Raw genomic sequence first — 23,637 nt, forward strand, 5'->3', positions numbered from 1 at the left:
GAGGGCTGTAGACACCGACGCTTATGTTGATGCCGTGTTTTCTTTGACTTGCGGGATGTTTTCAGCACCCGTGCTGTCCCAAAGTGAAGAAAATACGAGCGTACGGAATTTGAGACCAGCTTTGTCGCTGACCGCTTCTTCTCTCTTGTACTCGTTGAGGCTTTCTGACGAGTATACACTACCTTCAGTTCACAGTCTCTTGTTACCTTACCTTTTGCCTCCAGTATTCCTACATCATGTCATTCTCTCTTTTTCATTTCCTCCGTGAAATATTCAGCCTCTAACAGCTTCATTCTAAAATTTCCTCAGTCTTGATTCTTCCCTTATGTTGTTTCTTCGTAAATAATTTTTGATGTCTTGAGAATTCGATTTGTTCATGACTTCCGTTACCAAAAGAACTTGAAGATTAGTTTGGTTAACTTGTTGTCATCGGTTGTATACAAATGTTCTCTTTCGTATTCTCTGTGTTATATTTTCTGTGTTCTAATTATTTTATGATTACAAGGCCATTTTTAATGTATCCAGTATGTGCCCCACAATTTTGTGGCTAACCTAGCTTAAAGTTCATTATTTCTAGTCCATACTTCTGTTTTTTTTTTTTTTTCTCTCCGCCTAGGCCTTGTCATCAATTGGTGTAACTACTGGTTCTTTGACTTCATTGTTAAGTCTTGTCTGATTATGCATGTGAAGAAAATTGAAATTGATGTGTGATCGGAAGGTATCGTCCGTCGATGACTGCAAGGAAATGCAGAACGTTTTACTGTTTCTACTTGGTGTACTAAATGGCAGCGATTTGCACACGTACCCAACTGCAGTTTAGTGCCAGTAATGAGGAGAAATAATGCGATTGCATTCGATTGCAACATTAGTGGCGAAGTTGTGAAGCCTGTCAAATTGCTTCTGTGCCTAGCGGTAATGGTGCTTATGACGTGTGACACAAAGTGAAATCAGTAAAGGGGGATGAAAGTCTGACATTTGTTGGGATGCGGATGTAGTGGCGTCCACCTATCAAGGGAACGAAATAACCAATGTATCGATGTCGAGTGTGGCTCCAGTACCGGCGTGAAGGCATTTAGAGACGTGGTGCTAGAATCGTAACAGCTTGAGCTCCTGGAACTTAAAAGGAGGATCTTTGGAAGAATAAGAGCTCTGCTGCTTCCTGCAATTAGATTTGAGAGATCGGTCAGTGCACAGAGGGATAGGCTTTCACATCGGTGGGAAGGGGGAAGGGTTGTCGCCGCCTGGAATGTGGTTACAGGCTCTTTATTTGTTACAGTATTTTCGTGAATATCTAGAAATGATCGTCTGCTACTGTACGAAACTGCAGATTAGAGAATCGTTCTCTTCTCTCCGAAAACTGAAACTACCTCGAACTCTATTGAGTGCAACTCATCACCAAACGCAGTACGACGAATTCTGCTGCCAAGGACGGCCGCACAGTAATATAACAAACTTCAGACGAGGGTCGCATTACTTCAGCAGTTGAAGATCTGTTCTACCGACCAATTTGAGGAGGATTTTAGGAGGCCCCCATCTTCATCCCTCCTATACTCGCCTTAGGCTACACAACCCAAATAATATGGCCTTCAAAACATATTTTGTTAAAATTTAGCGACGCTAATTAACAATAAAAAGTAGATAGCATTGAAGTAATGAACTGAATCCATTAATGTTCTCTGATGTGAAATTTTGTGTACAAAGTGTTGCAGATGTCATCAAAGTCTAATAAGCCTTTTATAAAGTTTATTTTCTGTTAGTTCACTTCCAGGAGTATTAATTTGCCGTCTTTTTTCCTAACAAGATTCAGTTGTCCTGATTTTTAATTTTCAGTTTCCGCCTCATATTATGGGAATTCTAATAACGTTTCTTTATTTAATAACTCGTTGGATACCCTGGATATAATCGTATAAGGACGTAATTTCAGATCGTTCGGTAAAAAAGGTGCAGCAGTATTCATATGTTTAGTGATATAAAATTTCTTACTTAGTGTATGCTGTTAGAATATGCTCACCGTTTAGGTATCGAAGCAGTCTACCTTAAAACACGAAGTTGGTAACTTTCAGTAAGTAATAAAAGTTTCGTGTACTTCTTGTCAAATTTAGTTATTGCGGCAGTACACGTTTTCAGAAACACCGACTCAGTTATATCAAAACTGGCTTTTTCAGAATTTTGCCCTCCCCCTCCCCCCAATCTTGTAAAAATTTCTGCGTACGCCCATGAGGCTTACAGAACATTGTACGCCCGTCGCTCTTGTGGCAATTGTTTCGGACCTGGCAAAGAACGGCGAAGCCAGAGTGCGCCTCGGTGGTTTAGCCCGCGGCCGCAGCGCGGCGCTGTCAGCGTGTGGGGGTGTGTGACCTTGACCTTACGGCCAGTGATCCCGCGTGGCGCGCGGGCGCCAGATGCAGCTGCGGCCGCCGCATCGGCTGCAGCGGCGGTGGAGGCGGAGGCGGTGCTGGAGCATGCCCGGTAGCGCACCACTAGCCAGTGGCGGGCAGCGAGCCGCGCCGACCAGCAGTACCCCGTTACAGAACGGCAGCAGGAGAGCTCACTGCGTACAACAGAACCCCAGCAAGAGCCGCCACAGGCCGCAGATCATTCTTACCGGGAGGAGACCTGTTCTTTTGCTGTTCATCTACAGCCAATCTACATGGTGTGTCGTAGAGGGTACCCCTGATACCACTATCATTTTTCCCCTTCTCTGTTACATTATTACAAATAGGAAGAAAATCGAATGTAGGTAATTTCTCTGATATTTTTCATCATGGCCATTTCGTGGGACAGAGGAAGTAATATGTTGCCCTATTCTTCAAACGTACACTCTCACAGAATGAGATTTTCACTCTGCAGCGGAGCGTGCGCTGATATGAAACTTCCTGGCAGATTAAAACGGTGTGCCGGACCGAGACTCGAACTTGGGACCTTTGCCTTTCACGGGCAAGTGCTCTACCAACTGAGCTACCCAAGCATGACCCATGCCCTGTCCTCACAGGTAGGAGACGAGTTACTGGCAGAAGTAATGCTGTGCGGACAGGGCGTGAGTCGTGCTTGGGTAGCTCAGTTGGTAGAGCACTTGCCCACGAAAAGCAAAGGTCCCGAGTTCGAGTCTCAGTCCGGCACACCATTTTACTCTGCCAGGAAGTTTCATATCAGCGCACACTCCGCTGTAGAATGAAAATATCATTCTAGAAACATCCCCCAGGCTGTGGCTAAGCCATGTCTCCGCAATATCCTTTCTTCCAGGAGTGCTAGTTCTGCAAGGTTCGCAGGAGAGCTTCTGTGAAGTTTGGAAGGTAGGAGACGAGGTACTGGCGGAATTAAAGCTGTGAGGATGGGACGTGAGTCGTGCTTGGGTAGCTCAGTTGGTAGAGCACTTGCCTGCGAAAGGCAAAGGTCCCGAGTTCGAGTCTCAGTCCGGCACACAGTTTTAATCTGCCAGGAAGTTTCATACACTCTCACAGTTTCAACAGCAGCCCTCCCCGTTATACAGAACATCCCTCCTTTATGAACTGCCACTTGAGGTTTTTGAGCATCTCCATAATACTTTTGCACTTACTAAATGGTCTAAGGACGAAATTTGCAACTCTTTGTGGAAACTTCTGTTTGTCATCCATTAACCCTCCTTGAGAAGGGCTCCAGACTGAGAACAGTGCTCCAGAATCAGTCAAACAAGTGATTTGTAAAGCCACTTCTTTCATAGATGAATTAAATTTTCTTAGGAGTCTTCCTGTCGTCTGTTTTTCCTGCTTGCGGTCATTCCACCTTATGTTGCTCCAGACAGTTGCTGCTTGGTATCACTGCTATTATTTCCAATGGCATTTTCACCAATAGTGTAATTGAATGGTAATGGATCTCTTCAACGATTTATGGGTGCCATATTACATTTAATTGCGAGGTCATTCCAAAAGAAATGCACACTCCTTTTTTTAAAATCCATCTTTTATTCTACATGTCTGAAAGTTTTACAGTGTGTAGATACATCCTTTAGGAACAATATTTTCATTTCTCCACATAATTTCTGTCTCTCTCAACTGCCTTACGCCATCTTGGAACCAGCGCCTGTATACCCGAATGGTAAAATTCTGGACCAACCTGTTGGAGCCACTGTTTTGCAGCGTGCACAAGGGAGTCATCATCTTCAAACTTTGTTCCACGAAGAGAGTCTTTGAGTTTCCCAAAGAGATGGTCACATGGATACAGGTCAGGACTGTAAAGCGGGTGTTTCAGTGATGTCCATCCAAGTTTTCTGATCGCTTCCATGGTTTTTTAACTGACATGTGGCTGAGCATTGTTGTGTAACAGCGAAACATCCTGCTTTTGCCGATGTGGTCGAACACGACTCAGTCGAGCTTGAAGTTTCTTCAGTGTCGTCACATATGCATCAGAATTTATGGTGGTTCCACTTGGCATGATATCCACAAGCAAGAGAGCTTCGAAATCGAAAAACACCGTAGCCATAACTTATCCAGCAAATGGTGTGGTTTCGAATTTTTTTTTCCTTGGGTAAATTTGCATGATGCTACTCCATTGATTGCCTCTTCATCTCTGGTGAAAAATGATTGAGCCATGTTTCATCTCCTGTCACAATTCTTCCAAGAAATTCACCTCCACCATTCTCATGCTGTTCCAAAAGTTTGCTGCATACCGTTTTTCCTGTTTCTTTGTGATCCACTGTCAGCATCCTGGGAATCCACCTGGAACAAACCTTTTTTAACGCTAACACTTTCATTTTTCTGCAAACACTTCCTTCCCCTATCCCAACATAGCATGACAATTCGTTCACTGTGATGCGTCTGTCAGCAGTCACCAATTCGTTAACTCTCTGCACATTGTCTGGAGTGTGTGCAGTACGAGGCCTGCCACTGCGAGGACAATCCTCAATATTGCCGTGCCCGCTTTCATCACGTAACCTGCTTGCGCACCGACTAGCTGTACTGCGATCGACAACTGCATCTCCGTACACCTTTTTCAACCTCTTGTGGATGTTTCCCACTGTCTCGTTCTCACAGCACAGGAATTCTATGACTGCACGTTGCTTCTGATGAACGTCAAGTGTAGCTGCCATCTTGAAGACATGCTATGACGCCGCCACTCACAGGAACAGGTTGAACTAAGTTTGAAAACAAGTGGGAAGGATGTATCTACAAATTGTAAAACTGTCACACATGCGGAATGAAAACTGTACAAAAATAGTGTGCATTTCTTTTGGAGTGACCCTCGTACATTCAGATCCTCTGTACAGTCCTGACCTCTCCTTGTGCAATTTCTATATTTTTGGCATCCACTAGAAAGACATTCGTTGCTGGCGATTTGCTTCGGTTGAAGAGGAGCACGCTTCTGTATGATAGTGGTTCCGTAGGAAACGGTGAACATTTCTTAAATGAAGGGATTGACTGTCTTGTCTCACAGTGGGATAAGTTTATTAACAATTATGACAGTTGCTTTTCAAATAATAAACAGTTTACTTACTTATTTCCATCTTTCTCATTTTCTTTGACTGCTCTTAATATTGTAAACAGTAATGGCCCTGTAACATTCCCTTGGGATACTCAATAAATACCCTTACGTCTGTTGATTTTATGCTGTTAAGAATAACTTATTGAGTTCTATCACTTAGAAAGTCTAGAATCCAATCACAAATCTGCTCTGATACTTGGTAATCTTGTATTTTGTTCACTAGATGACAGTGTTGTACTTGTTACATAACATTCTTCCGATAGCCAGTAATGTAATTAGCTCTGTGAAACCATGGACATAATGTCCAAACATTGATCTAGAAATTCTATGTCAGGCTTTTCATAGGCCTGCTGATTTGCACCAGAGAAGAGTGATGGCAGTAACAGCAACAAGTTGCTATGTGGCATACTGTTTCTGAACCAATAAAGGTGGACTCCAGTTCCCAACCATTGCTGTAATTGAAGGATTGGTTTGAGTTTGCAGAAAGTGCATTGCTAGATGCTGTAGCTGCACGAGTAGTATTGTTGTCTCACGGGGACCATAATGGGAAACGGTAAGAAAAATATTTTCCAGTACTCACTGGGATGTAAGTTTCTATTTTTAGGATTCCATTAGGATTTGAGATGTCTTTTCCAGATCTGGGTAGAGTTCTTAAGTTACTGGTGCAAGTTGACTGCTTCTGTCAAACTGCTAGGCTTGTCAAGATGGTTTCCCAAACATTCAAGGATCTTTTCTGCTCATTAATGTGGAAATTAACAGTAACTAGAAGTCCAAAGTTTCACAGAGCTAATTACATTACTGGCTATCGGAGGAATGTTACGTAACAAGTACAGCACTGTCATCTAGTGAACAAAATACAAGATAACGAAATATTAGAGCAGATTTGTGACTGGATTCAGGACTTCCTAAGTGATAGAACTCAGTAAGTTATTTTTAACAGCACAAAATCAACAGACGTAAAGGTATTTATTGTAGATAATTCCAATTAGCAATTTTGGTCTGAAACAATGAAGATGCTTATAATAATGGAAATAGGAAATCAGTCTGTTACAACACTGGTGGTTGAGTTAAGCATGTTATTCAACAATTTTCGTTAGCTGACTTAAACTCAAAACTGTCACAGATTGACACTGCTGAAAAGGTCAAATAGTTATTCAGGGTGATGCCAAACAAGTGTTGACCATTTTCATCCATCAGTTTTTCATTTTCACTTACTGTAAAGAAGACACATCAAGTTGCAGACAGGCACAATGAAAAAGACACACACAAGCAAGTGATGTTCCTACCTGGACTTTCTGTTGTTTGAGTTTTTCATTTTCTTAAGATAAAATCATCATCCAGACTATTTGGTAACTTATGTTTCAGGTGCGGGGAATAAGTGTGGAACATTAATTTGATTTGTATCTGTTGGTGCATAAGTATATGAGGTTTATCAGTTTTTGAAAGTGAGTTGAGGTAGCTTATGGTAAAGCTGTTTGCTGAATAGGTAAGTGTCAGAAACAGCTCCAGATTTGGGGTGTGGTTGTCTTGTGAAATGACAAAATTTCCTGTATGAACTCATCAATAATCTCACTAAATCCATGCCATGCAGGTGCCTAGCAATGCTTGTCATACCTAGAGACCCTTCACTTGTATTACGGTTTCCAATCAATTTCATGAGTACAAAAGCTGCCATCAGATCAGTTGCCTTTGTATTTTCTTTGAATTAGAGTGTTTAATTAATAGAGATTTCATCATTTTGTGTTGCCTCTAACTATTGCTCTTTTAGATCTCTCTCTCTCTCTCTCTCTCTCTCTCTCTCTCTCTCTCTCTCTCTCTCTCTCTCACACACACACACACACACACACACACACACAAACAATTATAACATGCTGAATCTGTTGTGGTCTCACTGTTTCTGCCTGAGTACTCTTTTATAATTTTCACTTATGTGCATTGTAAATGGCACCAACAATTATTATTAAGCTCATAAAATTAAAATGTATTGTTATTGTTCCATCCTGAATTTCCATTTGTTTGAAAATGTATGTAGGTTTTTCATGTTTGTTTCAATCTCTGTGTTCCAGGGAGCTGGACAGGATCGTCTAGGCATCTACATCAAATCTGTTGTGAAAGGAGGAGCAGCTGATGCTGTAAGTTTATTCAGTATCAGATATGCTTCTTTATTACTTGACACTGTAATACAGCATATTCAAGAGAGAATCTTTTAAAATAATTCCTGTAGATTAGTGTTTTAGATAATCACAAAGACAGCATTTATAGTTCCTCAGTTTTCCAAGTTTTTATCTTATTTTTGGAACTCTGTTTCATTAAATTTTAATGATACAGCTGAATGTCAAAGTAGCAGTTAAAGGCTTTTACTTATTTTTCATTTCATAAGTTTCCATTTTTCTTTTGAATCATTAAAAGAGACCACCCGCTGAACAGTACAAGTGTTGGGTTTCCAACCAGCGCACAGTAAAAAAACGGAAAGCTTACTAGCTTTTTGATGAATACTTTAATGAGCACACACGCACATGTACGCACCCCTCCCCTAAAAAAAAAAAAAAAAAAAAATAAAAATAAAAAATAAAAAAAAAACCACACACACACGGATGTGAATCTCTTTTGCAGCTACATTGGACATTGTGCTGTGCTGTCTGAATACATATTTGTGTGCCCAGCCAGCCCAGTGTAGTTGCACAAGTGTGGGGGGGGGGGGGGGGGCGTCACTTTTATTCCTAAATTACTTATATTCTGCCAGAACTTTCCACACCATGATTACATGAATTGGTAGGCTTAATTTACAGTTTGCATTCTCACTACACTCAGTAACGTATGTGTTACTGTAATATATTCTGTTTTGTGCTCTGCATCACATGACACTGTTACATGTTTAAGTAGCAGAAATTATGTTTTCTTTTGTTTTCAGGATGGTCAGTTGCAGGCTGGAGACCAATTGCTGAAAGTTGATGGACAGAGCCTGGTTGGAATCACACAAGAGAAGTGAGTATTTGTACACTTTCTAGTCAAATGTATACCTATGTAAACATGAGTATCATAGCTTAGGAACATTCAGTGATTTTGATATTTGCAAAATATCAGTGTGATAAGCTTAAACATAAATTTTCAATACCGATAATGAAACATTGTACCATCGATGTTAATGACAAAATTTCGACCTTCGATGTTGGCAGACAAAATTCCAACCTTCAGTGTTGGCAAACACCAGGCTTCTTGTTACCACTGTCAATAATTTTTTGGTCATTTAAATATATAGTTTTCTGAATATGTATTGTTACAACACTAGTGCAACACATTTGTAGTTCGTCGGATATGGCCATGGGGTGGAGACAAATTCTTTTTTGAATGACTGAGGCAGGAACATTGGGTATTATTTTAACTAAGTGTGGATTAATATCTTTCATTGTTCATTCAGTCTGTGCTTTCTTGATGTCAAGTTGGTTTTGATGACAGATTGATTCATTATGTGAAAGTAGAGAAATGAGACATGGTGTCTGGAGGGAACACTGCATGAAAAAAAACCTAATTTCCAAACTGTGGAAGTGAACATACCATTACAGGTCGGTCATCATCTAAAAGACGGCCTTCTAGATCTTAAACAAGATCCACTACATCACTAGTACTACTATCCAAAGGTACAAAAACTACATAAAATTACACTTCACTATTTGAAGTTTGTAGTCACATAGTCAGCTTCTGAAAAACTGTTCCTAAAAGCATGGTATACTCTCTTTCAACAATGCAATAGATTGGAGGGAAAGATTCTCTTCAAAAAATATTATTTTTGTAGTCAGTAAACAAAAAGTTGTGGGACATATAATGTTATTTGTTATTGTATTTATAGATTAATAAATATGGTATTAGATTTTTTACGTCATTCTATAAATTCACGATGTAACATAAGTGTCAAAAATAATATGTTATGGGCTCCAATTATTACTGGCCATCGACATTCAGACCTCGATGATGAAATCGAAATCAGTATCTATGTTTTTCCCACTTTTGCATATCAGTGTTAGGCACACACTTTCCAATTCCATCTAGAATGTTGGAAACGTGACTCTCTCTTTCCATACATTCTCTCATCTTTCTTGTTGTAATCTCATCTTCGTCACACTAATAATACGTTGTTAGTAGAAGAATTGTTGCACAGTATACTTTAAAGTTTTTTTGAAAAAATAAACAGAACTTTTCTTGCAGAGACACCAGTGAAAATCATGCGATTATTTCTGTTACGCATGTATAATGGGTATACTGGATACAATTCAAGCAGCAGATCTGTGAATTTCCTCAGTGTCTGCTACTGGGCACACCTGATAAAGATGCCAAACACTGGTATAGTACAGCAGGATAGGTTTTAGTAGGATCTTACCTGGGTCTTGCTTAACACAGGAACTGCACTTTACAGAGTCCTCCCAACAAATGTCCATCTTTCATTTGTCTTCCCCAATAAGGATGTGATGGTCTCCTAATAGTTACCACTGATCATGTAATCAGACACTATTAGTTTTCTTGTTTTATTTATAGACATTGCCATGCACTTCGTCTGAATTTCCTTACAGTCATTCAGGTAACAGTGTTATCAAAGAACAATGTAAGTGCTACTGACGATGCCTGATAAATGTTTTATATTACGGTGTTCTGGTTACCCTTGTTTACCCTTGTGTATTGCAGTTACCATATATGATAAAATTATATTGTTATAGCAAGTGCTTTATTGTTACTGTCACCAGACTATGTATACCTACATTTTGCCTGTATTTTCCAAATCTCACAGATAGCAAATTGTTGTTTGCTAAAACGTGTAGATATTGAGTTTTGGCTTACACTGTTATCCAGGGCCGCTGAATATTTGGTACGTACTGGCCCCACCGTTACACTGGAGGTGGCAAAACAGGGAGCCATTTACCATGGCCTGGCTACATTGCTCCAACAACCATCACCAGTCATGGGCAGAGGTAAGATGCTCATGATGTCTGCTATACTACTGACAGAACAACTAGCTGCTTATAGACTATAGGCTGTGGGATACATGTGATAAAAGCTGTTGTCAAGAATTAACAAATATGCTCATTAATTAGAATTTTTCTCGTTAAGGCACAAATAATTGCAAACAATAAGATAGCGGTTGTAGATTTCCTACAAAGCATTATGATGATCCCTTTTACAAGTTTTAGTGGAATAACAAAATCAATCGGCCAGTGTTGGAAAAAATATTATTTTCTCAAACCATTACTGTTGTGGAACCCAAGTGTGCATGATATGCGGAAATATCCTTATTGAACGTAAATCACCAGAAGATGAACAGAAAATGCTTGATGTACTCTGACAGTGCTTGCTCACAGTATGCAGGTTCGCTCAAGTCCACACTGAAACATGTTAGTATTCCTTTGTACTTGAAAAATGAAGTTTCCCTGGTATGGAAACAAAGATATTGTCAGTAATGTCATTGTTTGTGTGGATGCAATTCTCCATACACAACATGATTGTCTGTTACTGTTTGAAAATACATTACTCATTCAATAGTTTAATTTCTAGTCGAACAGTGTTGAAATATTGGCTTTTATATTGAAAGACACATTCCAACAACCATTACTATAGTAACCCATAGCCAAGTGGTGTGTCTAAGGGGTGACTGATGTGCTCGCATTGGAATAACTACTGTTAATTGACCACGAACTAACTCGGTACAGCTTAGAGGAAAAGGTCCACATGAGTCAACTGAAATGTCCTTCTGCCCTTCTCTATGGAAAGGCCCACGATCAGATTAGATTAGAGATTAGATTAATACTAGTTCCATGGATCATGAATATGATTGACAATGGCAATAAGTTGAAGAAGTGGGGCTTCCAGAATGGCTGTCTGACAACAGCAGCTGTTATCCTGGCAAAGACCACAGTTCCAATGTAGTAGGGCCTTTCGGAACAGATGTCTTATGGCTAGCAGCAGTGATAGAAGGCGCAAGATGGCACAAATGACGGGTAGCAGCAGGCGTTGCGGCCTGAAGCATAAACTCGAGGGTGGCTAACAGTCAGTCCAGAGCTTGGAGTTTAACTGCTTATTGACGGGCCGAATTGTGACGTAAGTACCCGTCAGCAGAGGAATACAGGTGCTGTGCCATGTGGACACATGATTGCATGGACACAAATATGTGCCTGTAACTGGAGCATTGCCTACCACTAACTGCACACCACACTGTGGAAAGCTTGATGGTAAACAGCTCTGTTGACAAGGTCAGCCGAGCATGTACTGCACTTACCTTCACTGATGAAGCTCAGTCTCTTCAGAAATGAAAATGTTTATGTAATTTTTTTTATCATTGATGTAATATAAGTCACAAAATATGAGGGTTGGAACTTAAATAGTGGCAACTATTTATTCACAACCAATACAAAAGAGTTAAATGTTTGCATCTGTTACTGTCCTTCAAAGTAGTCACCAGTGTTGTGTAGAACCTGTTGCCAGTGATGTGGACTGTTGATGGTGCGGATGGAGCCCGTCGAATCTCTGGAACAGTTGTGAAGCGAATGCCACGAAGTGGTTCCTTCAGCTTCAGAATGAAATCAAAGTCATGAGGACTTAAGTCACGTGCGGCCAGCTTTGCAAAAGAAGTGACGATGCTTTCTGCTTAACCCATCCATCATTCTGCACGACAATCCGCGGGTACACACAGCGCAAGCTGTGGCTGCTCTGTTCAGTTGATGGGACTGGGAAGTGCTGTACCATCCACCATACTCCCCGAACTTAAGTCCTTGTGACTTTTATTTGAGTCTGAAGATGAAGGAACCACTTCATGGCATTTTCTTCAGAACTGTTCCAGAGATTCGACTGGCAGTAGGCCGCTCCATTTGCACCATCAACAGAACAGGCTGTGCTAACGGTATACTATGCCTTCCACATCACTTGCAACAGGTCCTACACAATGCTGGTGACTACTTTGAAGGACAGTAATAGGTGCAAACATGTAAGTCTTTTGTATCAGTTGTGAATAAATAGTTGCCGCTATTTAAGTTCCAACTCTCGTATGTTAGACATCATGGAACATTTCTTACACATTTTATGCCTGTGCATAATTGCATACTATTCAGAAGAATTAGTAGAGGTTATTTTGGAACTTACTCTATACTGCATAGAACAGTACTTTACAACTATTGTAAATAGTGTTGAAATCAATCAGTCGTACTATCATCAAGGATGGTTCTTATTGAAGTTTGAGAGCATCAGTAATCCAAGTGTTCTTCCATTTCTTACAGCATGACACCTATGTGGCACACTCTGTATAAGTGTACAAAGGTCCTTCTGAGGAATGTTTTCCCACTAATTCATGAAAGTCTGTGAGTATTTGTGGTGCACCAGATGAGTGTGAACAGCTGTCTCAATAATTTTCCACACATGCTTGACAGAACTGAGGATAGATCTCGTCAAAGGTGACTCCATTATATGAATTTCCAGCATTCACATTGCATCCTTGATGATGAATGTACTTATGCCCTATTACTATTGCCCGTGGTAGGGGATTCTTCACCAACAACATATGCGGCAGCCCCCAAATGGTCTAGGAGTATCTGGTCAGTGTACTCCTGGATGGTTAGGCAACTTTGGTTGGTGGCAAGGTCCAAATATCTGTCAGTACTGATGACATGCAGCACCATCACAGAATCTTGAGCAGATCTGTCAGCTTGTTAGGGCACAATTTGGTGTGTACTGCTCAAGCAAATCTTAGCTGTCTGTGACTGATGCAGTTCTCCAGTGTCAAAATTGGCTATTCCCTTGGGTTTACATGAATAGCAGGTAAGGTTCACAATGTGTGTGTGTGGTTTTTTTTTTTTTTTTAGATAACATCAGATATCAGTCACCTTGTGGGTCTGTAATGCATTGACAACTTTGCCCTACATGTCTTGTGATTGTTTCTGTCTCATTGTAGTTACTCTGAGGCAACTGAATAACAGTCAGGGAGACAATGATATCTGCTTTCTGCTGTTGTAGTGACTTGCAAGCAGTTAATCAATAGCAGTGTATGTGGCATACTGAAAACTCTATTTATGACTTATTACTGCAGTCTGTGGATCTTACTGCATCACACTGATACCAAACTTATTGTGAGGATTCTTCAACACTGTAATGCAGGACTAAGCCAATGGATAAAATAGCATGTGGTTGTTCTGTACAGTGAGTAGCCATGGGCTTGGCAGCTGTTCAGCAGTGTCATGGTGTAAAAAGTGTCAAGTAGAGTTAACACTGCAGATGTTCCACTAATTAATGTGAGCAGTGTACTAGTGATTAACAATCATAACTAGCTGTGTTTGTTCATTCATAATGATATGGATGGGAATGGAAGGCTTTGCGTGCATGCGCGCGCGCGCGTGTGTGTGCGTGTGTGTGTGTGTGTGTGTGTGTGTGTGTGTGTGTACATAAACTAACAAAGTTTGCCATGCATGCAAAAGAACAGCTGGTGTTTCTGTCTAACAAATCTACTGAAAGAATTTAATGTGTGTGTGTGTGTGTGTGTGAGAGAGAGAGAGAGAGAGAGAGAGAGAGAGAGAGAGAGAGAGAGAGAGAGAGAGAGAGAAATACCCTGGTGACTCTGTATTTGTGATTTTAAATAAAGCTTTGTCCTTGCTTTGTCACTCTACTAACCAACTAACAACCTGCTTTGCGCTGCTTGCTCTGTCCCTCACAGCGACAGCTGGGCCCTCTTCTGCCCCTCGGCCCCGACCAAAATCTGAACTGGTGACGTCAGCCCATCCCCTGCACAAGCCACCAGCAGATCCCCCGTCAGCATCGTCTGTGATGCACTTGCCGTCATCGGTGTCGTACCAGGAACGTCTCGTCGAATGGAGCAACACAGGTGGGGTGCCGGGGTGTCGGAGGCCATACAATGAGTGTTACGTCGGAGCCACATGTCCTGCTACAGGTGTTCTATGTGGAAGGATGTTAGGCAGTGATTCCGTACGCAGCATTGTTGACCGTCGAATGGGGAATTTTCCCGTGGTACCTACAGTTGTTGTCGAAGCTGAAGATGGTTCGGTGTCATCTGTAATTTCAGATGACGCATGCTCTGATGTGTGCTGTTCACAGTCATCATTCTGCACCCCTTCTGACATGTTAGGTGCCGTGGGTGGTTTCACATGTCAGTCATGTGAAAAGAACAACATTGCTGCCCCACATATTCATAGGAGGACAGAACTTGATGAAGAGGAGAAGTTGAAAATTATTGAAGATGTCGATAAAATTTTGTTGGATATTGAAAATAAAGCTCCACCTATAGTATGTTCCCCTCCAGAGCTATTTACTAGTGATGGTAATCTGGAAAGTGTGGACCATAAAATTAATTTTAGTACAATGGAAGATGTGTCAGTAAATGCAGACAGTGATGATAGCAAGTGCTGGAAGTCACCAGATGAAGTACGTCTGGGTGAGGGTAGAGTTGCTGCTCTCGCAAAACATTTTTCCCAGATGGGTGAACGTGGACTCATTCGTCCAGGAAAGCGTATTTGTAAATCTGTTCCCAATTTATCAGGAAGACCCCATTGGGGTACAGTATACCGAACACCGGGTAACACACTTGTGTATCGACTCGGATCTAGTCTGGAGACAATTTCGTCACCACTCGGTCAACAAGACAAAGTAGTGAAGCCTATGCCATTCAGAAATATTAGACCACTGTCTCCGCTCAGGTGGAGTAAAAGTGAGAGTTACTTACTAGCAGCAAAACGTGTAAGAAGAAAGGCATACACCACAAGGAAACTTCAGAGTGAAGAAAATGTAAGTGCAACAAAAACTCGTAGGAAGTGCTCTGGCCAGAGGAGAGGCTGTTGCAGATTGAATAATAGAAGCAAAAGTGAAAGTGATGTACATAAAACCAATAGCCAGGAGTTGTGGGAACACACTGACAGTGTAGAGGATTTATTACAATTCCCAAACTTAGCAACAAAAACTACACAGACATCTCCAAGGTATCACGAAAGCTGCCACACAGTGTGCATTCGTAGGAAAAGTGATGGCGAAATCTGTCACCATAAAAAGGATATCGAAAGCCGTTCTGCAAGTGCTGATGATTTACTGAAAACTGTTCATTTTGCCACAAAGGTCACTCAGACCTCTCCTTGTGTGAGAAGAGGGTGCCCGGACCAGAAACAACGCAGCTGGGAGCGACCTTGCAGTGAGGACAACTTGCTGGCTATGGGGAAGCTGAGATCAGGTCGCTGCGACAGTAAGGCAACAATACATTCACTGTAGCATGTTGCCATTAGTGATCATGTGGCTCTCTTTAGTTGAGTGGAGCACAACATTTAGTTTCAAGATTTTTTAAATTCTGTTTTACTTATTTTTTGTACATAATGACATTTTGCATGGCTTCACTGTGAATGGATAGGAGATAGTGGATGAAGAAGGAATTTTTGTTTTGCATGATTTTTACATCAGTGTAGTTTAATGAATGTTATTTACCTGCTGAACACACGTTTTGCTTCCAGTTTCATTTGATGTATTAGTTAATATAATCTGCCATTTGCAGACATTATGGTTTCATCTTTTCTTTAGTGTATTAGTGTATACAAATAAAGAAACAATTTTATTGACATTTGCTTTTTGGTGTAGTGCATGTTGACAATACTTGACGATGCATTGCAGACAAAAATCTGAACTATGGTGAAATTTTTATTATCATTACAGTTTCTCTGAGAAACAGTTAAACTTTTGCTTTTTACATTCTAGCTTTGTTTTTGTTTGGTAAAAATTATATCTTTAAATCATGAAATGGAGCCTTATTACTTTAACTCACAGTATGCCACTTTCTTTAACATAGGACCACGACGAATGAGTGAACGTGATCTGCCATCGAGAATCATGAATGACCAAAGTCACACGATTGACCCCAGAAGAAATGTAATGCCTCATGCTCCAATTCAGAGTTCAAAATCAGTACCTTCTCTTAACAGTAAGTAACAAGGAGTTATTAATACATAAATTTTGTGTTATGTAGAAAGCAATAACACTACTTCTAATGTATGTAAGCTATGAATGATATTCTAATTGTTGTGTTATGATGTTAACTTCTTGAGTTAAAGTGGACTTCCAACTCCACAGGTGGTAACGGAGACATAAGTGCAGGGAGAACGCAGGCAGTAGGGCAGCATGAGGTATTCAACCCTGGTTATAGTCGCACCTCTTCAACCAACAGTATACCACAAAAGTCGTATGATGGACCTCCACACCAGCACATACCACCACAGCACCAGCCAACTGTGAATGGACCTACTGCCCTCAGGTCAAAGTAAGTCATACAGAGAATTATTTTTGTCAGAATTATGAGGCACACACAAACACTTGAAGACAGGTTGATAAACACAATTGACTACTGTGCACTATTGCACGTGCAGCCCCCTCCCCCCCACACACACACACAGCCAAAAAAGAGAAAAAAAAAAAAAAAAGAGAAGCAGCCCATCACACAGCCAGATGTAACAGTTCAGTTTCAGTTTGAAGAAAGTCGCAATGTTTAATGGATGTTGATGAACTAAAAACTATTTGTTGTGAAACTGCTAAATTGTTTCACTGTTTGTCACAATTCTCCCTTAACAATGCAAGAATGTTACCTACATGACAACAAAATCATATGTACGAATAAATTATGGGACAGAACTGTGGCCATTTCTTACCTTCAGGAGGCAAAGTGTGTAGTATTGCTTATAGACACATAACAGTAAAACTGATACACTACCTAACTTTGTGAACTAACAGTGCATTCCTCAGGGAGGAGAGAGGGATGGAGTGGGTGAAGTGAAAAAGGAAGAGCAGGTCATTCAGATCCCAGAATGAGAAGGACCCGTCACTTTTCAACAACTTTTTTTCCCCATTCGGGCTCATCAGTCTGAATTATCTCATCATTTTTTGTAACCTTGTACATCAATATGTACTCACTCTTGTTCTCTCTGGCTCTCTTACCCAACCCATCCGTATCTCCTCTCTGAGGAATGTACTGTTAGTTCTGAAAGCCAGGTAGTATGTCGCTTTTACTTTTATTGTATGTCTATTGACAGTATTACACATTTCACTTCCTGAATGCATTTATGGTTGTTTTTGTGGAATAGGGGTGTACAATAAATTCTTTCTAATATGTCAGAACCCTCAAATGGCCTAAAACACATCTTCAGTGAGTTTGCCCAAAAACAGCTATTACAGATGTTCTTTTGCAAGAGAGTGCAAGACCAAACACCAGTTATCACACGATTGAAGAGGTCAGAAAAGGACGAAAAATGTGGAAACGGATGGAGATTACATTGAAAAGTCATAAATTAGCCATCAATGTTGTGATTCTCGGTAAAAAAAAGAATAGGAGGCATTACTTTCTCATTGACCCTCATAAATGTTCACATCAACAACACCATTAATTATTTGATTTTACTTAAACAAATCTGAGGTACTCACAGCTATCAGGGTTCATTCCGCTGATAAGATGTTGGAGTGTTACAATGTCTGGCTGAATGAAATACACAGTTATACTTTGTTTCTTTATTAACAGAATTCTATATATGTTACATTGACAATGTTTAGTGTGCTGTATAGTGATGCATAGAGTACGAGAATTAATCCCTTCTCGTTCAATTTTGTGGTTGGTACATTGAAAGAAAGATTGTAGGTACCCCACTGTGTATATCTGAATTTCTCTAATTTTACCATTACAGATACATATTTGAGGAATCAATATGTTTCTTGTATCGTATTGATGTATGGGATCTCGGAATTTACTATTAGACCTCTTCATGATTTACAAAACTTAACTTATACTGCCCCCTCCGTCTCCCACTTTCACCCCCTCCCTCCACTACGACCCTGTCACTAGAGTTTGTTGCGCATTTCTAACACACACACTTCAATTGACTAAATAGATCCATGAGAAATCGTGCGTCTTTTCCTGAAATTTTCTCTATCCTATCTTTCATCCCAGTGTGGCCAGGGTCCCAGACCAATGAATAATCCTCAAGAATTGGTTGAAAGAACATTGTTCAAGCAACTTCCTTTATGAGTGAAATAGGAACTTTCTTTATGGGTGAAATATTCTTTCTTACGATCCTTCTGATAAATCTCAGTCTACTATCTGCTTTCCATGTGATAAATAATGGAAAATCCAGGATGAAATAATGACAGTGTTATGAATCGGTGATTTGGAGATGCTGAGTTGCAGATAGGCACAACAAAAGGACTGTCGTACAAAGCTTTCATCCAAACAGGTCTTCATCAGAATCAGACAAAACACACGCACAGGCACACAAACCAAGGCCAGACTGGGAACAGCAGTGCGTAATGGGAGAAGCAATGTGGGTAGTGAGGGTGAAGAGGCTGGGACAGGGAGGGGGAGAGATAGCAGGGTAGCTTTGGAGGACAGTAAAGTGCTGCTTGTGGGAGCATACAGGGAAGAGGTGAGGAGAGAGTGGGGCAGCTGGTGCAGTTTGGGGGCTGATGGAGGGTGGAGGTGGGGGAGGGTGCAGCGGAAAAGGAGATAAGTAAACAGATTGTGGATGCACTGGTGGAGTAGAGGGCTGTATAGTGCTGGAATGGGAAAAGGGAGGGTGATAGGTGGGTAAAGGGCGATGACTAATGAAGATTGAGGCCAGGATGGTTACAGGAACATAGAATATATTGTAGGGAGGATTCCCACCTGTGCAGTTCAGGGAAGCTGGTGTTGATAGGAAGGATCCAGATAGTGAAGGTCGTGAAACAGTCAGTGAAATGAAGAATGTCGTGTTGGGCAGCATGCTCAGCAACTAGATGGTGCAGATGTTTACTGGCAACAGTTTGTCAGTGGCCATTCATGTGGACAGACAGCTTGTTGATTGCCGTGCTGACCTAGAATGCAGCACAGTGGTTGCAGCTTGTAGATCAGGTGACTGGTTTCACAGGTAATTATCCTCCCTACCTTGCACAAAAGCAGATCCCCCATGTGTTCTTTCTCCAATCGCCCACCACCTGCCCACGTTCCATCATCTGGCCGCAGAGGAGCTCCCCTCATGACTGAGTACCATCCAGAACTGGATCAACTAAATCACATTCACAGAGATTCAGCTACCTCTCATCATGCCTGAGGAATGTCATACCCACTAACCTTCCCACACCTCCCACAATGATATTCCCAGCTGTCCCACCAAAGGCAGTCATGTGCGACAGTTGCGATTGTGCACACTTGCGTGTGTGTGTGTGTGTGTGTGTGTGTGTGTGTGTGTGTGTGTGAGAGAGAGAGAGAGAGAGAGAGAGAGAGAGAGAGAGAGAGAGAGAGATCTATGTTTGATGAAGGCCATGCTGGCCATAGGCTTATTGTGACATTTTTGTTGTGCCTGTCTGGGATTCGGCATCTCCTTGATATGGTGAGTGGCAACTTTCTTTTTTCTATTATTGTTACATACCATCCTGGATTTTCCATTGTTAAGTACAGTAATAAATAAATATGGTATTACCAGTGTTGTGTTGCAAGCTGAAGTTAGTCATAATACGTAAGTGAAATATTGACATAGTATGAATGTTTTTCAGATCTAGTCAGAATTTGAGTGACACTCGCACCCTGCCACCGTCTGTACCCGTTTCCCGGCAGGCATCAAATCCTGCACTTCATGCACATCAGGTGGCACAACCACAGCAGCAGAATGTTCCCCAGCATGGTGTTGGTGGAGAAAGTGAACGATTCTACCAAAACCTCAGCATCTATCGTAACCAAGAGGTGCACAATGGAGGCTACCCTCCCTCGAGTCCCATTCGTGGAAGTGGTCCTCCAGGACAAGGTGGGAAGATGCCAAGTCCACAAGGTCACTACCATGATGCATCACATCCAGCTTATACTGACAGGTAACCTGACAGCTAAAATTCACAGCATTATTTTTTGTCCCTTGTTGCTACTTGTGTTCCAGTGCTTGCAACTCTGTCTTTCAAAAAGATGGATATACCACAAAGATAAGGAAATATAGATAAAGTAGCACCAGAAGAAGAGCCTCCTGCTAAATTACTCTGTTTATCGTTGTAAAATAAGCTTCTAATGTGTAAATGTGATGTACAAATAACCATTGCTATGTGATCTAGTTAGCGTGTTGTGCTAAGGAATTTTCAGTATTCCGTCCGTAGATAGTATCAGAGTTAATACCTTAGATATTTTTTATTTTTCAGGAAAATATCTAGATGCTTGTAAAAATGTGAGAAGGAATGAAACTTCTTTATAATGAGATATACTTATTACAACCATCTCACTAGCTCCATGTGCATTTGCAGATTTCCTGTAACTTTCTCATTCCGCAGACATGGTGCTAGGTTTGTTCAACTCTTCATATCCTGGCCTTTTCACTTAAGTACTTTTAGTTGCTTCAGAGACATCTCGCTCTTGTTTTTGGGCTTCATGGCTCAGTTTGTTTATTTTGAGCATTTTTAATTTATTGTTGTGGTAACATGCAAATTGCAAACTTTTCTTGTATTTATGATTTAGAAACTTTACTGAGCTCAATAGTTCTGAATGTTTATGTAACCATCACATGTATTTCTTATTCCTTAACAGAGTTATGAACCTGAATGAACTTCACAGAAAGCTAATTGAAGCATACCTTCACCTCTCCTCCTCCCACCCACCCACTGAAATAATATACATTTGGGATCCACATGAAGAAAAACAGCATATGGTCTGTTATTATAATATAAGCAACACATGCTCAGAAAGCTTGCAGTGCATAAAAACAAAGGCTGTATCATTTTGTTACATTTCTTTGTCAAGACCTCAGTTGAAACTATTTTAAAGACACTTTCTTATTAAAAATTCAATTTTCTCATCAAAAAATCAATTTACAAAGAATCCATTACTTGTTATGTAGCATTGTAGCTTAATGCAAATCTCGAAACTTCATATGGTGTCTTGGGCTTGCCTTCATCTATGGTAAGATGGGGTAATTGAAAGATGTGATAATTGTGTAGTGATATTGTGAAAATACAGATGGCTGTACTGCTATGTTACTACTTCCTTTTAAAATTTCTGTATAGCAAGTACTGATCTTATAACATGCCCCATTCACTGTCTTTGAAGTTTTGCTGTGGTTCTGCTGATAGCTTTCCCAGAACCCACTAATCTATAGAACCTCTGACAAGAATCTGCTTTATCATAATTAATGTAATTAATCTTCTGTTGCCATTGCTGGGCCTCTGAATATTGACTCAGCATAGTGACACAGTGGCTAAGATGCAGGAGTTGCACTCAGGAAGTCTGGAGTTCATGTACTCTTCCAACCATTCATATTTAGGTTTCTTATGCCAGGACGATTGTTTTGAAAAGAATGTGGCCAGTTTGTTGCTTGTCCTTGTGATATCTGAGACTGTAGTCTATCTCTGATGACAGAATGTTACACTTTAGTTTTCTTTACTTCTTTTTCTAAATATTCTTTCTGTAATAAATATTAGTATGTTACTACATTGGTGGGTGGTTTTGTATTCAATAATAACCACAAATGTTTTTCAACTACTGTCACTATGTTTTCATATGACCATGCAGTGTGTTCATCTTTCATGTTAGGAATGCTTATCAGTTTCTTCAAACTGGAATACAAGCCCTAAAAATTTATTGTGTCCATGCAGTAAATGAGAGAGAGAGAGAGAGAGAGAGAGAGAGAGAGAGAGATACGATTCCTGTGTGTCGTAAACATCTCTTACATTGTGTCCTTTATTGCCCTGCTCAGTTCTGTTTTTATGAAGAACTCTTGCAGACTTGTTCTCTGTTAACTGGGTAACTCAGTATTTCATACCTACATTTTTTCTTCTATTGACTTCAGTAGTCAGTCTTCCTTTCATTTAATTCATAGTGACTCAAGAGCTCTGCAAGTTTTTAAGAATATAACTGTGACAGGAAAATTGCAACTAGCCCCAAAGTTGTAGAATGATCGAGTTCCATCACAAGTTTTGGGTGTAACACCATTTGTCAGACAGTAGTATTACATTTCTTACGCAGTTTTGCGTGTTACTCATAAATAAACTAATAACTTTCTATCATATGTGTTATGTTAAATAATAGTTCTCGTGAAGATAATATTTAACTAAATGTGTATTTATATAAACCAATACAAAATACAAATTGTTTTCTGTGCCATGCTGAATGACATTTTTTTTCTTTTGATGTGTTAATAAATAGTTTGTGTCAAGTCCTACTTTATTTTATCATTGTATTTTTAATTAAAATGAAGGTTCAAAATAATTTGTAACAGATATAAATTGTAATCTTTCTTTGTTTGACACTTATTACATTTATTTGTTTGGAATACTCAAAAACATATGGAATAAAAAGTAATATAATTGATATTCATATGAGTGTAAATTGAAATGGAAAATTAGGCTGGTGGAGCACAATTGTTGTCTACTAAACCCTTTAGTTTTTGACAAATTACGTGGAATAATTGATCATATGAATAATGGGTATGCAGCAGGTTCTAAATTTTGTTGTGGAGGTATACACACGTGCATTTAATATTCAGTCTTCTTAAACTGCTTCCTTTAGCTTGAGACGATGTATGTTTATTTACTTCCCAGGAGTCCACCACATCCACAGAAGACTGGATTACGTGGGTCACAGTCGTCCCTGCATCGGACACCTGAAATCCCAGTGAATGCTAGGGATCTCAGAGACCGGCCCACATCTGCGTACATTCCACAAAAAGACCCATATGGCAGCCCACAGCATGCCCAGGTAAATGACAGAGTAAATTCAGTTTTGTCTTTTGCATTGCCACCTTTAACCTGTTGTCCTTTAGACATTTTCACAGAATTCAGCTTGTTAAGGCATATGTGATCTTTAAAACTGAGAATCTGGTAGAAGGGAGAAATTGTTCACACTCTATTATCCACGATGTGATGAAATTTGCCTTTGCTGTTTCTTTAGTATGATGAAACAATTAACATATAGGATTGTCACTCAGATTAAATAAGAAATTTTGAGTTAGCCTGTGGCAGCTGACATAAAATATAGAAAAAAGTGACACATTAGGAAGAGATGCACAAACAAAATTACAGATGATATTTACAAGGGTTTTGTTTTATTATTAGTAGTGGTAATTAAGTTTGGAACATAGGTAAAACAGTTTGCATTTACTTCATAATCTGTCCTGTCAGTATATCTCATCAGCTGTTGCCCTTAATGTTTATATAATAAATATTTGAAAAGTA

The 23,637-nt window shown here is 40.2% G+C and overlaps 1 protein-coding gene across 2 annotated transcripts in view; it reads left to right on the forward strand.

Annotated features, from left to right (window-relative positions):
• LOC124711899 (afadin) overlaps positions 1-23,637 on the forward strand; it is a 1,103,288-nt gene that overhangs the window by 1,048,337 nt on the left and 31,314 nt on the right. The window contains exons 19-26 of one of the 2 annotated variants that reach the window (XM_047242145.1): positions 7,524-7,589; positions 8,369-8,442; positions 10,300-10,418; positions 14,141-14,308; positions 16,268-16,399; positions 16,549-16,735; positions 19,987-20,298; positions 23,005-23,161. In XM_047242145.1, the coding sequence (XP_047098101.1) occupies positions 7,524-7,589; positions 8,369-8,442; positions 10,300-10,418; positions 14,141-14,308; positions 16,268-16,399; positions 16,549-16,735; positions 19,987-20,298; positions 23,005-23,161 (1,215 nt within the window). The remainder of the gene's footprint in view (positions 1-7,523; positions 7,590-8,368; positions 8,443-10,299; positions 10,419-14,140; positions 14,309-16,267; positions 16,400-16,548; positions 16,736-19,986; positions 20,299-23,004; positions 23,162-23,637) is intronic. The other variant, XM_047242146.1, reaches the window with a different exon arrangement.

Source organism: Schistocerca piceifrons, chromosome 8 (assembly GCF_021461385.2).
Source record: "Schistocerca piceifrons isolate TAMUIC-IGC-003096 chromosome 8, iqSchPice1.1, whole genome shotgun sequence".
In the NCBI taxonomy this organism is placed as follows: Eukaryota; Metazoa; Arthropoda; class Insecta; order Orthoptera; family Acrididae; genus Schistocerca; species Schistocerca piceifrons.